The sequence below is a fragment of the Epinephelus lanceolatus genome, chromosome 10, assembly GCF_041903045.1.
Source record: "Epinephelus lanceolatus isolate andai-2023 chromosome 10, ASM4190304v1, whole genome shotgun sequence".
Lineage (NCBI taxonomy): Eukaryota > Metazoa > Chordata > Actinopteri > Perciformes > Serranidae > Epinephelus > Epinephelus lanceolatus.
The window spans coordinates 8,911,308-8,929,399 of NC_135743.1; the positions used below are offsets into that span (position 1 = coordinate 8,911,308).

General features: G+C 41.5%; 1 protein-coding gene across 14 annotated transcripts in view; it reads left to right on the forward strand.

Moving 5' to 3' along the window:
* The first annotated feature begins 4,595 nt into the window (after window positions 1-4,595).
* Window positions 4,596-18,092, forward strand: part of syngap1b (synaptic Ras GTPase activating protein 1b) — a 217,200-nt gene continuing 203,703 nt past the window's right edge. For 6 of the 14 annotated variants that reach the window (XM_033641197.2, XM_033641194.2, XM_033641199.2 and 3 more), the window contains exon 1: window positions 5,777-6,164. In XM_033641197.2, the coding sequence (XP_033497088.2) occupies window positions 6,143-6,164 (22 nt within the window). In that variant the 5' untranslated portion in view covers window positions 5,777-6,142. Of the gene's footprint in view, window positions 4,658-5,772; window positions 6,165-18,092 lie in introns of those variants that run through there. The other 8 variants (XM_033641193.2, XM_078171412.1, XM_078171414.1 and 5 more) reach the window with 4 other exon arrangements.

Consider the following 18,092-nt stretch of genomic DNA (forward strand, 5'->3'; position numbering starts at 1 on the left):
ACGACTGTAACAGGCAGACCGTGTATAGCTGTTGGATTTTGGTTGGTTTGGTTAAGTGCTGAATTTTGTGTTGAGCACCAACCAGGATCCTGAACTCTGACTCACCCAGGAGTAGAAGAATTTTTGTAGTCTAAAGGTCCTGATCTGAAAGCAGGGTTAGTAGAAAATAGTAAAATACACAATAACCTGCAAATAGTTCAACTGAATAAAAAATAAAAGACTGAAAAACATCTTAAGCTGATACATTAAGAAACCAAACAGAAGAACTTAAAACATGGAAGTTCATTCTTGACTTTGGGATCAGGGTGATGAAATAATCTCGACTCAAGGTCCTTTTTCTGAGCTTTGAGCTTTGACCCGGGTCTCACTCCGATGTCGTCGAAATTCTGCACTTGGGCAGTGACTTGCAGCATCGGACAATCATGGAAAAAGCATGTTAGCATGATACATGGTCAGTCTCCATTATAGTTTAACAGTGCTAAGCAGCGTCATGGGGAGAGGCGGCGAAAGTCCAAGTTGGGTGGCTGGGAGTGGTGGTGGATGGGTCTAACAAACTCTGACTTACACCCGAGAGAGCGATGTTCGCATCCCCTAAGATTACAAGGCCAAGTCCTGTTCTTTTTTCCTGAACCTAACCATGTCTGTTAGATGGAAGGAAAAAAAATCTGTCAAATTGTGGTGTTGTACCAATGTAATGCTTTTATTTGGAAGGAGACTGTATGTAAACTGTAAATTCCCTGTGAAAACGGAAGAGTATTTTGAAAGGAGACAATGCATGTAACAGGCTGAAATTGACACGGCATCCAACACACCCAGAGTACCTTTCAGGTTGTATCTGGACGTGGAAGGTCCATGACCAAACATCGATATTTAACAAGGTCGGAGTGAGAATGTGTTGGAGCTTTCAACACATTAAGTATAGTAAATTTCCAGCAGAGTTTTTAGTGCTGTTTTCTGCTATAGAGTGAGTGACTAACACACAGCTACTTGACAGAGACAGCAAACTAGTTTGATGACATGTCCAAACGCTGAATATATTTAACTATGAGACCTCAAGCTAATGCCTAAAGAGAAATCTGGACCTCATACCTGGACCAGTTGGGAACCACTGCCTTAAAGGGACTTTAATTTTTCAGTCTGATTCAGGACTTCACCCCAAAGTTCTGTTTATGTATACATGAATAATATTATTCTGCTCTGAATAAGTTTCACGTGACCAAGTGTTCCTGAAACATCAGTGTGACCTTCATCAGCAGCTGCTGACAAAAACTCCTCTGCAGCTGTGATATGAGACACTACATATGTTAGGAAAGTTGATGAAATGCTTGTACTTCTCATCCTTGAAGAAGAGCCAAAGAGAAAACATTTGTTCAATTTAGACCGATCCCGGTGTAGTTTGTTAGGCTCAGTCCTCCAGGGTCTGACAGAAAAAAAACACACAACAATCCAAATGAGTTTTGAACTCATGACCTTCTGACCCTGACACATCTGGTCCACCAGCTCAGCTGTCAGGAGACTGTCAGGTAAACTCAGTCTCTCATACAGGGAAGAATTAGAGCTCCTCAGTTTGACAGTGTGAACATGTTTCAGTCTTAACTTTCTCTGCAGACTGATGAAGTATCTGCACTTCCTGTCTGATCTTCGTTCTCTCGCTGTGGTTCTTCGGGTCGATCTGCCAGGAAGATGATTCAGTGATGAGGGTCACCAACAGGCAACACAGAGATGTGGGTTCAATTCCAGACTCCAGTGACCTGAGGTATGCCACTCAGGTGTGAAGGTGATGAATGTGTATGATTTTTATAATACAATTTCAAACGTTGCGATCTCGTCCGTCATCAGTTTCAACTTGCATTTTCATCATCAACCAAGAGGAGGACACAGAAAACACCTATGTCCATGTGAGCTGCAGGCTGTTAAACTGACTCTGCACGTGACACAGGAGCTGATCATGTGACCTTCACCTTCATGTTACATGTTGCACAGTAAACCTGCCTTAGTGTAGAATGTAACCCTTATAACTTTCACCTTAATTACAACTGGATTTAAGTATTTTTTTTAAGTGTAGAATGTACAAAATAACATCACAGGTAACAAAGCTACAACCTAATTTGTACCTTAAAGGACTCGCTTTTTCAATTAAGATGCAGATGTGAGGTGAATGAATGGATTGATGTATAAAGAGAGTTTTAATTATTCCAGTTTGTTATTTTTATAAACCTTCAAAGGCTTTATTTCCATCTTTTCTGTCTTATTTTGAGTTGATCTCACCTCGTTAGGGTTTATTTATGGATTATCTGAATGATTTAAGAGAAAAAAAACCCATAAAACTCAGAAAATAGTATTAAAGCCACCTCACAGCTTTCATCTTAATTATACAGTTATGCTGTTTTTAAGAGGTAGCAGGTTCTCAGGTCATTAATAACCCCAGGGAGAACTGTCTGCTCTATAAAGGCTCCAAAACATGACTTAAAGATGCTATTCTCATCGGCTAATAACGTACATAATTATAAGCATCACCTCTGAAACATGGGTTAGCTTTTTATCTTTACAAGCAGACTGACGGTGGCTGTGTGTCTTGTCTCATTGATCACTTCTACTGCAGGTGGTAATCAAACAGTGTTGGTGAGAATCCTTCTAAATTATTCTGATGGGGATGATAAATTGCATCACAGCCAAATGTGTCCTGTAGGAAAGATTAACTACTTTTTTTTAGGCGGAAAATTTACAACTGCTGCCAACATGAGAGACAGATGTTTGTTTAGTGTTGGTGCCAGTCACAATGAGTTTCTCAAGACGAATGAAAACACTAAATAATGACTGGAAAGATTAATATTACATCTCTGTGACAGTAATGTGACATGTTTTATTTCCATGGAGCAGAAGCAATAACAACCAGGATCTTCTTGTGTTTATTGTGTGAAGTATTAGCCCACTTTGCAGCTGTTGAGTCAAAGTTGTCACTGAAAGCATGGCGAAGGTTTTGTGGAATGTCACTTCCTTGGTGCTGTGGTCGTTGTCTGAATGAATCTCAATAGGCATTTTCCCACAAATAATAATTTGACATGTAGAGAAACACAGGTGTAAATGATAATCAAAGATGTCTGGCTCGCTGTCATATTTAAACACTTCATGAACAGGTGTGTTACATTAGGAATTTATTTGAATCTATGTAGGGTGAAGTCATGAACATTGTAGATTACCAAGAGACCCACCTACAATTCTGAAGACCACCTTAAGTGTTACTTTTATGCAACTTAATATGGTTCTCTGCTATATTTCTATGAAGAAATAAGTTGCTAAGTAAAATATTTTAGAAAATCTGGACATTCAAACACATCAAGTAACGCTACCTCACTCCAGTGAGATGTTCAGATAAACTGGGACAGTCATTAAATCCTTTATGTAACTTGTGGCTATTCATTTAAAGATTGTCCAACTTTTCTGCCATGCTCTGCTTCTTCTTTTGCTGCCTGTTTCCTTGGTGCCATATTGTCTTCAATCGACATCCGTGCATGTAACAGTTATGGCTATTCTGGGCTATTGTGGCTATTTTTTAAGTAACAAAAATGCTAAAATATCTGTATTATTATGGGGTGGCACACAATAGCATAAGTCATGATTTTATGGCACCTTGTAGCCTAAAAACATGCTGGTTACACTTCAGAAAAATGTCCAATTTTAGCTTAATTTTCTGTCTCATTTCACCTGAATACAAAAAGTCCTCACTCAAAAACCTTCCCCACAAAATGTATTGTTAAATTATTTTGATTATGAGTCACACATTTAATAAAATGCAACATCCTACAACATTTTGTTTATTGTTAGAGCCTTACTGTTTTGGGTGCAGTGCTATTATTACCTGGCAAATTCTGGCACCAATGTTTAATTTTTTAAACTTCATTGTGTAATGCGGTGATTACAGAGCAAGAAAACCGGTGTAGAGACATACAGACAGTTAAGAAAGAAGATTACATAAATTAAGAAAGAGACACACAATAAATATAAAGACCAACAAAACATATCAGGACAAAATATAAAATATAAAACAAGAAGTAGAGCACAGGCTGAAACTGGCGGGCACACAGGCAAACCAAATATCCAAATTTGACTTTCTGACTTTATGCTTTGTACAAACTACTTTTTTCAGACCAATATAAATGTTTGTTTTATGTAAAGCACATTTGTAGAAAAAAATGCAATGGTCATGGATGCTAATATTTCAAAGAGCTCAAGATATAAAACCTTCTTTGTCCCATCAGACTTCACCACTATGTAGACTGGTAAAAATAAATAAATAAATAAATAAGTATAAACGTACATTTAATCATTTTATTTTAAGAATGGAGCAAAAAGTTCCTAGGTTTGTATTGGACTCCAGGCCCTATATATACATGCAGCTGCTGCCTTTGACCACAAGGTGGCGGCCACAGCTCAACCTTTAAACCACAGGCAGGCGATGCACTGTGCTGCCTTCAGTTGTCTCTGTGGCTGTGGGCTGCGCTGAAGTGATGATAGCCTACACCTGTTGGAGTGACTCTGGTTCAAACAACGCCTAAAACTCTGGTTCGGTTTGTTGTTGGGAGTTGGGAATAGACTAAAACACAAGTGCCATGTCTCTGGTGCAAGAACAGAAGGAAGACAAATGCCTGGCAGACATGTAAGTACCTGTAAATTAACCGAAAGTTAGCTAAAATTAGCCTAAAGTTATGTAGCTGACGTCAATTCAGCGTCAGTACTTGTGACAGTTAGATTTAAAAAAGAAAAACCGACAGTTCTTAGATATGTTTTCACTTTCAAACCCCACACATCACAACCAAACGACGCATACACGCTAGCATTAGCATTTCCAGTATTAAGCTAATGTTAATAGCCTAACGCTCGTTTGTATTTCCAATTAGCTTAACCGGAAATTGCTATTTCTCCCACGTCACCTCAAGGCACCACACTCCATCTCTGGGCGCCATTTTGGCTCCGCAGCTTCTCACCTTGATGCAGTTCCTGTTTAGTCATGTGTATCGCAAATCCAGCGTCGCATGATTTTTTTTTTCTATTAGAAACAAGTGAATTACGGTAGTTGTAGTCAAGTTGAATCCGTCTTTTAACGTCAGAATTATTTATTAGCAGTTTCTGATATTAGTAATGGCTGCCAGGGAAGCTTTTAATTAGATTGATTTCAACAGGTTTGTAAGGAAAAGTTGTAAAAGCCAAAACATCAGTTGTTTAATAGCCTAAATATATGGAAGCTAACCTGTGGGCTTAATCAAATGTAGTAATTAAAACATTACAGTGCTGCCACAGAGACATATAATCATAAATTCTCCTAAATTATTAAGTAATATAAATAAATCTTACTTCCTGTTTTAATTTGCAGCCTGCAGAACAGGTTGCATAAGAAGTATTAACGTGTATTTTCACTAGAGTAAGTAAATTACGGTATGCAAGTCATAAGCTACCTTTGGGGCATTGCAAACACACACACACACACACACACACACACACACACACACGCACGCACACTGTACTGAAGCCACTATAGTGTAGCCTGAAGCAGTACAGTGAATTTACACTCACTGCAACATTATTATTATAATATCTTTTCTTCTTTTCCAACAGGCGAGCACAAAATGTAAAATGCATAGGCTAAAGATAGGTTATAGATATTGGGAAACGTGCGCGCCCACACACAAGGAAACACGCACACATGCGCTTGTGCGCGTGCTCAGTCCTCCACCCCCTTCTCTCTCTCCCTCTCTTCCTCTCTCACTCACTCACACACACACCACACACACACACATACACACACTCACTCGTGTTTCACCCTCACACCTCAACAGCAGCGTGCAAACAAACACACACACATACACACACGCACACACACACATACACGTATTTCTGCATCCTGTATTTTTTTATGCACCGGGAACCGCGCGCTTTATAAGCGGTCGTGGATTATGATGCCAGTTTTTATAACAGCGGAATATTGGCCTCTCCTTCGGCTCCAACTGTGAATAGCACTACATTGCGTGTTTTTTTTTTTTTAATTATTTTTATTTTTCAGATTTATTTCTAATTTGGTTCCCCGTTACTTCTGAGCACCGAGAGACCGCCGAGACGCAAAGCCTACGTTCAATGCCGTTGGAACATGTCCTATGTTCCCTTTCAAGGTAAGACAGAGCAGATATTTTATATTTTTTTGTCATCCACCGCATCTTTCTTTTCTGTCCTCCTCCCCCGTTCCTCACCATCCTCTTCCTCTCTCTCTCCTCTCCCTCTCTCTCTCTCTCTGTCCCTCTCCTCTCCCTCTGTCTCTCTGACACTATCATATGCAATAGGCATATCTAAAAGCACCATAGCCGACAGGTGCATAGAAATAGCCTAGAGTGCCTTCTAGATAGATGCCCACACAGGCACGCACAAACACGCACACACACACGGATCCAGCGCAGCGTGTGTCCGTATGGACCTGTGCATGCGGCAGTTATAGTATTGTAATAAGGTATGCATGTGTACTGGTGTCACACGGTCTACTCTTGCAAGTGCATTCCTCCGTTTGAGAGCAGCCACACAGCGGTGATGGGAAAAACTGCTGTAATATTCATAAAATATTCCTCTAATAATCCTCTGGTGTTATAGGGTGTATGGTACTTATGGGGAGTTTAAAGAGACAAGATGACACTTGTCTGATGTGATGTTATGAAGTTTATACTGCTCATATCATACTTGATTGTTTTGTTCTATTCTTTGGTGTGAAATGCTAATCATATTCCTATAGGCACTCTCAATGTAGTGTAAGGAGTTTTGAGTGTGCTCGTAATGTCTCCTATGGAATATTCCTATTTTATAGTGTAATATCTTGTGAAACATATTTATGATTTCATCAATATCCTGAATGGACCGTGTCCTGCCTCTGTGTGTGGAAAAACTTTGGCCTAATAAAATATGTAGATGACCAGAATGAAAGGCTACTTCATTCTTGCTGGTCTTTAATTCCCCCATACTCGAGTGTGAGTGGGTGAAAGGCGCCTCAGTGTACGGTAAAGACAGATTCCCCTTGGTATCATTGCACTGCAACTGTGACTAATGCTATATGTGAGCAGGCGTGCTGCAGTGAGCTGCCTCAAATCTATCCAGTCGAAACGTTCAATTTGCAGTGTGTGCGTGTGTGATTAGAGGGGCTAATTTTGGGGGGAAAAACAAGCAAGGTGCTCAAACATGATGGCCAGAGTGAGACCGGAATGAGATGGAACGCCCAGCGCAAAGTTTGGAAGAACCGTGAAGGATTGGGGGTGTCGTGGTTTGTGTGAGTACCTGTTATCAAAGAGGCTTAGTTGCCAAAAAAACTGTAGAGATGAGGAGGATCTGGATGTGTGTGAGTAGATGTGAGTGTGTGTGACAGAGGGAGAGGGAGCAAATGAGTGGCGTGTAGTCAGTGTGTGGGTTCAGGAGAGAGTGGAGGTGTGCTGCATGTGACTGTTAGGGTGAGGGAGAGAGTGATGGTTCATGTGTGGATCCAAGCACACACTCACAGACCTGTAACCCCTTGTAGAACAATACGGGTGCCTCCAAAATGGAGACTAATCTCGACCTGAAAAACTCCAACTCTCAGCTCCCGGACTTCACCGTGACCCCGGAGTCATCATCAGAGCTACACATGAAAAGAGAGACCAAATTTAACTGTGGCAGCCCGCTCGGCTCCTTTTCACTCTGCTTTTTTATTCCCTCCAAGCAAAGCAGATAATGGCCAAAATGCCCTCTTGTGCAAGTGCAGCTATAGAAGTTGGTTGCATAATGTTGGTGAGATGCTCTGCCTGTGTTTGTGTGTGTGTGTGTGTGTGTGCGTGTGTGTGTGTGCAAGCCCACTCTGGGAGTCATTGCCAGGAAATTGTGAGCACAGTGCTGCACCTTCAAAACCTGCCAGCGATGGCACTGAGTACTCTTTCTCTGTGATCGCACAGTGGCATTTCATTTTAGACATTGTTTTCGGAGCTAAGCAGTGTTTAGTCGTATCCAATTTGGTACAACTGCTGAGGGTTTAGTCGTAAGCTGCATTGTGAGGCATGTCAATATGGGGATGCATCAATCTGCTGTTAGTTTTTACAGTTTTAACTTCATAAGTGCATCAGTAGTATTTAATATTGTACGTTCAATCAAGATGACACCAGCAAACCTGTTTATTATCCAGCATTATGTACTGTATAGTATTTATATTGTAAAATCCAACAGTTCCCATACATGCTCCTTAAATATTAAAGGTTAGTAAAGACTTTTTTTAAGTGGGGTTGTATGGGCTACTTATACTTAGACAGTTTATTACGCACAGTTGATGTCAGTCGGCATGCCCCCAGTGTGGAGAAGCAGGCTTGAGTCCGACACGGAAGCTAAGCAATACACTGCTGTGGATGGGCGCAGCAACAAAATGTATTTTTGCCACCTAAATAAAGTCCTACCCCAAAAATTCAGTATCACTTTAAGGGTATGCTACTTTTAGTGTACTTTCACTGCTTTACCTTACCATCACACAGCGATTCCTGGTGGGAAAATGAAGCCATTATATTGCTCTCTTCACAGCCAGACTCCATTGAGAAAGACAGTGATTTAACATCCTTCAACACGGGAGCTGCTGGTCTACCACCGCCTCAGTCAGTTAGGTTGTGTGTGTTACTGTGTGACTTTGGCATTTTAAAGAATTAGTTCGGGTTCACCAAAGTCACACAATAACAAAAACTAACTTGCTGATTGAGGCAGTGATACACCAGCAGCTCCTGCTTTCAGCAAGCTAAAATGACTGTTTTGTCAATGGAGTCTGGTGGCTTTAACGAGAGCATAGACAGGGAACTGAAGACGCTAATATCTTCCCCGTCACAACGGCTGTGTGATGTAAAAATGGTAAAGGTAAAGCGGTGAAATGATATTGAGTTTTTTAGGTGGCTAAAATACATTTTATCGCTGAACCCCTTCACGGCAGTACATCGCTTAGCTTCCATGTCGTACCCCAGTCTGCTTCTCCAAAGTGGGGGCGTGCCGACTGACTTAAAAGTAGAAACATTTGCTAAATTGTGAGACTTTGTTGGTTTTCTCACTTTCTATCACATAATTAATTGAATATCTTTTTGGGCTGTTGATTGGGCAGGATAAGTCTTTTGAACATGACACCTTGGGTTTTTGGAAATTTTCTGATTTTTTTTTTTTTTACAGACTAAATAATTAATTGTAAAACAATCAATAATAATCTACGAAAATGTGCGTCAGTTGCAAGCACAAGTTTGTATTTTGGCCAACCAGCTCAGTACACTCTTGACAGATACTCTCCATCTCCCCTGTCCACCTATACATTAGAAGCTCCATGGTTACTCAAAGAGATTATGTAACACTGTGTGATATTTATTGCCGCACAGTGACTCAACATCTACAGATAAAATATGTGGTAAGCCGACTGATATTAGTGTGACATTGATTTGCGATGAGATATAGATCCACATGATGGGGAGAGAGGGGGAGAAAAAAAAAAAAAAAACCTCAGCGATCTTGCAGATGTATTTGAGCCCACATTGACGAGTGTGTTAAGCTAATGTACCAGGCAAGCCATTTGCAGTCATGCCAAGTACCGGCTCACATGAACAGGCAGTTAGTGGGAGGCAGGCAGCAGCAGCAGAGATGGGCCTTCCTATCTTGGCTAAATCTTTTTCCTCCCTCATTCGCTCTCTTAAACTCACACCTCCTTTCAGTCTATCTCTTTCTCCTTCTTTTCTTTTCTCTCTTTCTCTCTCTCCTCCGCTGTGGTCGACCCCCCTCATGCTGAACCACCCACACACACACATATACTACACACACATGCTCTCCTACCCCCTCACTGTCTCTCTTCTCTCTGTCTCTCTCTCTCTTTTCCCTTCTGTACAATGGCTGTATCCATGAGTGCAGATGGACACTATGGAAGCAAGCAGCCAGCCACTGAGCTATCCCTGGCCTTGTCGATTTTACAGTAGTTTGATACAGCAGCTCCTGTCAAGCATGGCCATAGTTAAAGAGACAGCACACCACCAATGCACTGCAGCACTCCTCTACTCCCTCCTTCTCTTTCCCTCTCTTTCTCCCATGTGACATAAGGGACTGTCTTACACCCCTCCACTCCTCAGGCTGTGCCAAGAACCATCATCTGTTAGGCTATTACTGTACTGCATGCGCGAGATTCATCTAGCCCTGTGCACTAGATGATCTGTCAAAAGAGAGAGCCCATTCATTCTCCAGTGGGGTGCTGAGTGTACTGGAGATGCGTTTGCGGCGGCTTTTTCAAGTGTTGTGTCGAATTAGCGGCAGAGAGGACCGGGATGAGCATTCGGGAGAAGTGATTTGCTTTTAATCACACATGTAGGGCTGAAATCTCTAGCCGGAGAGCTTCTCGGCTGGTGTTGACAGATCTTTAGTGATCTGATGTTTCGCGAATCAAAGAACCCCCTGTCCAAGTTCAGGGACGATTTAAATTTTCTGGCCGAATCCCCCCTAGATGTGAGAAGTCAGCACTTCTAAATGTCAAACAACACTGTGCAGTCAGCTTTTTCAAGTATCCCTAAAGCTTTCCGGTCAAAGACATGCAATGGTGTCAAGACACTGAGGAAATATCACCCATGTCATTATTCTGGCCCGCACATAGGAAGTCAATCAACGTTCAACAGGCCTTCAATTGAATGCACTCACATAGTATTTTACATATTCATCAGCGTGTTCAAGGATCCGGTGAATAAGCACACAGGGTGGTGCATAGCAGTTGCTTATTAGGCTTGTTCAAACGCATTTTCTCTAGCAGACACTTCAAGGTCTTTGATACCCTGGAGGTCAATAGCTGACCTCAGCAGCATAAAATATGTCTGTATTACAGCAGGGACTGTGACCATGTAGACCCACTGATGATCTAGAAAGTGTAAGTACTGATGCCCTGGGCGAGATCATAATATTATGTGACTATTACTGGAGATGCATTCTCTATCACCTTTGGGGCCTTTATACTCTGGGCCCCAATAGTATAGTAAGTCATCTGCATATTGTGTGAGGTAGCCTGCTTTTACAAACTTGCACGCAAAAAAATGTCTTACTTTGTGTCCATGCAGAGGCATGGTTTATTTTTTTAGCAAAGATTAAATTAATCCTTAGTCCAGATGTGTCATTATTCTCTCTGGTGCCGCTTATAGCACCATGAATTACGCATTTCTTGCAACCTCTGTCTTTCCCATCTCAAGCTTTGAATCACAAAAGATATTGGACTAATGATATTACAGCACAACCATGCCCATAACATTATGCAACTGAGTACGATTTGCACTGTTTTTTTTTTTACGTCTGTGAGTGGCAAAGTATGAATTTTGCTTTTGTGCCAAGAACACAGTAGGCAGAGAGAAAAAGAAAATTTTCAGACCGCAAGCTACAGGTCCTGACTAAGGAACCAGTGCACCAGGTTGTGTAAGCAGTTTTCCTGAGTTTCCTGATCTTTTCATTTTTAGGTGGTTGAAAATATTGTGTCTTTGTATTTTTGCCACTATTGAGTAACAGATATGTGAGAGAGTTGAATACAATGTCCCTTGAGCTACATGGCGTAGTCTTGCCTGTTTGATGTGTAGTGCTGTCCATGGTGCTAATGTAGCTGTCACAATGTCGCTGTTTTAGTGATGTTGTTATGCCCTAATAACTGACTTTGGCCTTGGACTGTATGTGTATGAATTGTAAGGTTAAATAGTGGGGTAACTCTACAAGACTTGAACAACCTTTGCCATACTTTTTCCTATAAATAATAGGCTGCATTGTTGGGTCACACTCCATATCGACCTGCGTAGGTTTTTGGGATTTAACATTACAGTCTGTCAGTGCGCTTCAGTTACCACACAACTCTCTGCAGATGCTAATAATTTCACTGTAACTGCGTGTGACTATTCGCTCTGGTCTTTGTGAATTAACTGTTTTTGCAATAAGGCTCATTTGCATAGAAAGTATGCATATCACCTAATTTAAATGCATGTAAAAAGCACAGGAGCACCAAGACGCTGTTTGCTTGGCAGCACAGTTAGGAGTGTATTTCACCCTTTGCACCCTTTTACACGGTACCATTTTGTTGTATTTGTGCAGGTTTAGCGGCTGCAAAAGCCATACAATTTCTTTTTCTGATTTCGCCCCTTTGTCTTTTTTGTTCAGTATCAATTAGGGCTTTAACAGTTCATGTATTTGCACCAAAACATCACAGTACGGGGTTAACAGTTAAGTGTATGCAGCTGCATGCAAAACACAGAGTATGTAGACGAATACATATATTGTTTTCCGTGCAGAAAATTAGCAGGCAATGAGGAGTGCAAATGAAATGCTGGAGCTGAAAGACCTAGCCTGGATGTCCCTGGTCAGCTACAACAGCAATGGAGAGAGAGTTGTGTGTAAGACAAGGATGATATCACAGCATTGCTCCGCCATTGTATGGTTTGTGAGTGAAAACACATCCAGCAAGCTAATGCATAGTCAGTGGCTTCACCCAGATGTGCCGGGAACTGCCCATTGGTCTGACAGCCCATTGGTCCGACCATATTAAACCCATTGTTCCGAAGTCCCGTTGTTCCGAAATCATCATGATGCCCTGTGGTTAAGGTCTGGTTAGGTTTAGGCACAAAAACCACTTGGTTAGGGTCAGGAAAAGATCATGGTGTGGGTTAAAATGAAAAAGAAAGTGGCAAACACATAAGCTGTGAGCCTGCTTCGCCTCAAGCCTTTTCCAGCTGACCCAGAGCCGGTCGCGGTGCATCATCAAGGCAGAAATACGCTCAGTACCGCGGACCGTCGGATTAATGGGATGTCGGACCAACGGGCTGTCGGACCAATGACATGGACCCGATGTGCCAATAACTGGGATGATAAATGTTTGGGTGCTTTGGATGTCTAAATATAGCCAAGGTGGACTTTATTGAGACACTCCTTCTAATGCACCCATTTTATTTTTTATTTTTCTGTGTATTTTGATTTTGATAGCATCAGAGATGTTTTTCAGTTTTATGGCCTTTTGTGACCTGTTGGCTTTTAGAAAAGTGTTGAGTGTTTGTACAGTGTAATACAGAAGTGATTGAAATGTTCCTTATTTTTATGATGAAAATAGTTTACCGCAGTTACAGTACAGACACTTGCACTAGTGTCTGTTTTTATAATAAATGAAAAGAAATGTGTCTTTGTACATTTCAGGGTTTTTTTTCCTCTGTACCAAAGCCAGACTGAACGATGACCTCTGAGCCTGGGTACAAACCGAACCGTTACTTCTGAGTACCATTATACTCCTTAGTATCAGTAGATTGACTTTAGTTGTCAGCCTATTCTCTTTTCTCTTTTTTCCCATCTGTTGCCCAACACTGAGCTAGCTTCAGTAAAGAATGCCCAGACCCTTATCCTCAAAGAGCCCTTAGTGTTTTAGTGATACTGGGGGAATCTACATGGGGGCTGCTGGAACTGAGTCGCTTGGAGGAGTGGCTTTCTAGATTCAGCTACACTTTGGGTGGGTGGGTAATTCAATTCTGCTGCAAAGCCTGAGTGGAATGACTCAATGGGTTTTTGCACCGAGAGAGAGAGAGAAAGAGAGAGGGAGAGAGAGAGAGAGAGAGAGAGAGAGAGAGAGAGAGAGAGAGAATGCCTTGGCTTTTGATTGATCTTGTCAGGATTCACTCACAGCAAAAAGGTCAGGATGAGCTGCCTCCTCTCTCCTGCGCCAATCAGTGGGCTGCCAATCCGGGATAATGATCTCCCTCTGGATATGGTTGGCTCATAAGGTTTGCAGGCATGATGTCATCCAATCCCATGGATGCCCGTGATTCAGAACTGTGAGGCTTTAGCCAAATACCCTAGGCAGTGTGAGAAGTTACAGTATGTCAGTAGTATGAGTCATGGGGTGACCAATGGATGCACAATTTTTTAAAGATAAAATCATGGCATGAAGGGATTTTATTTAGTCTTTCATTCAAAGGTGTTTTGACATTTTTGCTGCGTTACACTTGCAGATGCTTATTCAAATTATTTAATTGTAACATATTGAACTATTGTGTCCAGTGATATTTTTTCTATATTCGCCTTTCCAATATTTGCCTTGCTCACGTGAAAGTAAACATTTTCAAATTGAGATGATTTCACAAAGTGTACTTTTTACCAAGCGGTAAGTATTGTAATTAAGGTATCTTTTTTTAAACGAAATATTATATGAAACCCATTTTTTACATATTGCGTGCTATAGCTGAAAAAGCCCATGTTAAATAATAATGTGCATAATTAAAAGTATATACGGTACACTGGGCGGATTTTTATCATTTCCTTTGACATGCACACTCAAAGTAGTATCTTTCAAGTACCTTTAAAAATTCTCCCTAAAATAGCTTGAGGGCTGGTAAAATAAGAGCCGCTACCACAGGCTGTAAAATAATGGCCTCTGAAATTAATAGGGGAAAAAAAACATCTCCGTGCACCGAAGCCTGAAGCTGGATTAAACATCAGTGTCAGGCTATCAATCTCTGAATGAGGAATACAGCGCTCTCTGCTCAGTCTAGTATTCGGCATGCTACGCCACGCTGAACAGGACTATACTGCACTGTTGGGGTGTTTAATCAGGCACCTGTAGAGCCATTCACTTCAGACTTGTTTCTATTTTTATCTCTTTGTGTTTGTGTGTGCGTGTATATGTTTGCTTATATAAGCTTTTTTCTTATTTAATTTATCGTGTTTTTACAGTGCATGTTTGGTTGTGTGTCTGAGGCTGAGATGCTGCAGTCTGCCTCAGCTCAGTGGAGAGAAGCGGTCATATCAGGTCATGGAAATTTTTGTACAGTACTAGCTCGGCTGAGCCAAGCCTCCTCCATTCAACTCTGGGATAAGTGTGAAACATATGACCTTCACATCACAATGTGAGTGTTTATGATACAGCACATTTTCTGCCTCAAATTAGAAACATTTTTTTTAGAGTTGGCCATATTATTGCAAGTAAACGATAATGGTTTCATGCATCTTAATGGTTAAAACCGTATTAAAATTATCAGCTCTCTTTAACGGCATGTTACCCCACCTCTGTCCTCCTAAACATTTACATTTTTCATGATTACATACATACTGTGAATAGCTCTTTTCTAAAATTACAGCATTTTGTGATCTGTGAAGAGGCAGTTTTGGGCAAAATGCCATGACAGCATGTAAAAATTCTTGTGTTACTGCAAAATATCAATGAATATTTTATTTTTACTCAATAATAATTACACTGGGTGGTGGAATGACAGCATTTCCATCACAAAACTGTCAAAAATAAGTGCAAACCTGAACATGAAAGGATTGCCATTTTCAGGAAATGTCACTGTTGTCTGTGTAAGCACATCCTGTATATTTCCAGGGGGAACTTTATTTTGTGAGAGAGGTCTGTTTAGCTTGCAATCTGAAATTCACATGCGCACAACAGGGAGTAAGTGGAGTATTAGCCGTAATAGCTGAAACAATTAGTGGATTAATCAATTAGACGATTGACAGAAAAATAATCTGCAACCGTTTTGATAAATTACGAAGTGATTTTTCAGGCAAAACTGCCAAAACTTAGCTGGTTTCGGCTTCTCAAATGTGAGGATTTGCTTATTTTCTCTGTTTTATATGATTATAAATTGAATATATTTTAAGAAGAAGAAAATTACGATTTACATTTTTCACTTTTTTCTGACACTTCATGAACCAAAGCATTCATTGACTGATGAAGAAAGGAATCAACAGAATAATCACCATCTAAAATAACAAGAAGCCCTATTCACCACACAAAATTACTTATGGTTATGCATTTTTTGCACTCATTTTCATTTATTTTGTGTCTCAAATCAGATACTTCTGTGCCTATACTTGCTATTTTGAGTGCAAGTTGAGTGTAGAATGTTTGAGACTTCTCATCCTCAATGGCTACCATGTTGCCTACGAAGTGGAAGGGGTAGGACCACAATATTTCACAACATTTCAAACATGTGAAATGTCGGTTGACTACCATGATGACCACTGAAGCATTGTACAAACATACCTGTATTTTTTACTACCACTACACTGTTGTCAGATAGAAGCCATCACTTTGTTTTTCGGGTTTATTCTGTATTCTGCGTCCCAACCCTCACCTATGGTCATGAGCTCTGGGTAGTGACAGAAAGAATGAGATCGCAGATACAAGTGGCTGAAATGAGATTCCTCCGTGGGGTGGCTGGGCTCAGCCTTAGAGATAGGATAAGGGGCTCGGACATCCGGAGGGAGCTCGGAGTAGAGCCGCTGCTCCTTCATGTTGAAAGGGGTCAGTTGAGGTGGTATAGACATCTGATCAGGATGCCTCCTGTTGGAGGTATTCCGGGCATGTCCCAGAACACGCTGGAGGGATTACATATCTCATCTGCCCTGGGAATACTTTGGGGTCCCCTCAGAGTAGCTGGAAAACATTGCTGGGGAGAGGGACATCTGGGGTGCTTTGCTTGGCCTGCTGCCACCGCGACCCGACCCCGAATGAGCTGTTGAAAATGGATGGATGGAAATAATAACATGAATGCTAACATTAGCTTGCTAGCTAGCTAACAGTGGCACAGTTTATCATCAGGCATTGACTTTACATGAGTTGTAGGATCTCCAGTCGTCCAGTCATTTCATTGCGAGGAAGGCGGCAGAGGGGAAGTGATTACCAAAATGGCGATAGGGGTACAAAGCGGTTGCCATGTGCACAGATTCTGCTCTGCTGCTCTGTATTCACCGTGTTGAACTTCTGGCAGTTGCCACCTGGCTTTGTCCATTCACGTAGTGGGCAACATGATAGCAGAAAGAACACAAGATGGAGAAGCTGATGATGTTGGTGTCTGAATACCTGGAGTTACAGTGCTAGCAATATATACAGACAACCAGAAGAAAAACTTGGCCTTGGATAACATTTCCACTAAACATGAGATGACTGGCAAATTACCCAAATACAGTACAGGCCAAAAGTTTGGACACACCTTCTCATTCAATGCGTTTTCTTTATTTTCATGACTATTTACATTGTAGATTCTCACTGAAGGCATCAAAACTATGAATGAACACATGTGGAGTTATGTACTTAACAAAAAAAGGTGAAATAACTGAAAACATGTTTTATATTCTAGTTTCTTCAAAATAGCCACCCTTTGCTCTGATTACTGCTTTGCACACTCTTGGCATTCTCTCCATGAGCTTCAAGAAGTAGTCACCTGAAATGGTTTTCCAACAGTCTTGAAGGAGTTCCCAGAGGTGTTTAGCACTTGTTGGCCCCTTTGCCTTCACTCTGCGGTCCAGTTCCCCCCAAACCATCTCGATTGGGTTCAGGTCCGGTGACTGTGGAGGCCAGGTCATCTGCCGCAGCACTCCATCACTCTCCTTCTTGGTCAAATAGCCCTTACACAGCCTGGAGGTGTGTTTGGGGTCATTGTCCTGTTGAAAAATAAATGATCGTCCAACTAAACGCAAACCGGATGGGATGGCATGTCGCTGCAGGATGCTGTGGTAGCCATGCTGGTTCAGTGTGCCTTCAATTTTGAATAAATCCCCAACAGTGTCACCAGCAAAACACCCCCACACCATCACACCTCCTCCTCCATGCTTCACAGCGGGAACCAGGCATGTGGAATCCATCCGTTCACCTTTTCTGCGTCTCACAAAGACACGGCGGTTGGAACCAAAGATCTCAAATTTGGACTCATCAGACCAAAGCACAGATTTCCACTGGTCTAATGTCCATTCCTTGTGTTTCTTGGCCCAAACAAATCTCTTCTGCTTGTTGCCTCTCCTTAGCAGTGGTTTCCTAGCAGCTATTTGACCATGAAGGCCTGATTGGCGCAGTCTCCTCTTAACAGTTGTTCTAGAGATGGGTCTGCTGCTAGAACTCTGTGTGGCATTCATCTGGTCTCTGATCTGAGCTGCTGTTAACTTGCGATTTCTGAGGCTGGTGACTCGGATGAACTTATCCTCAGAAGCAGAGGTGACTCTTGGTCTTCCTTTCCTGGGTCGGTCCTCATGTGTGCCAGTTTCGTTGTAGCGCTTGATGGTTTTTGCAACTCCACTTGGGGACACATTTAAAGTTT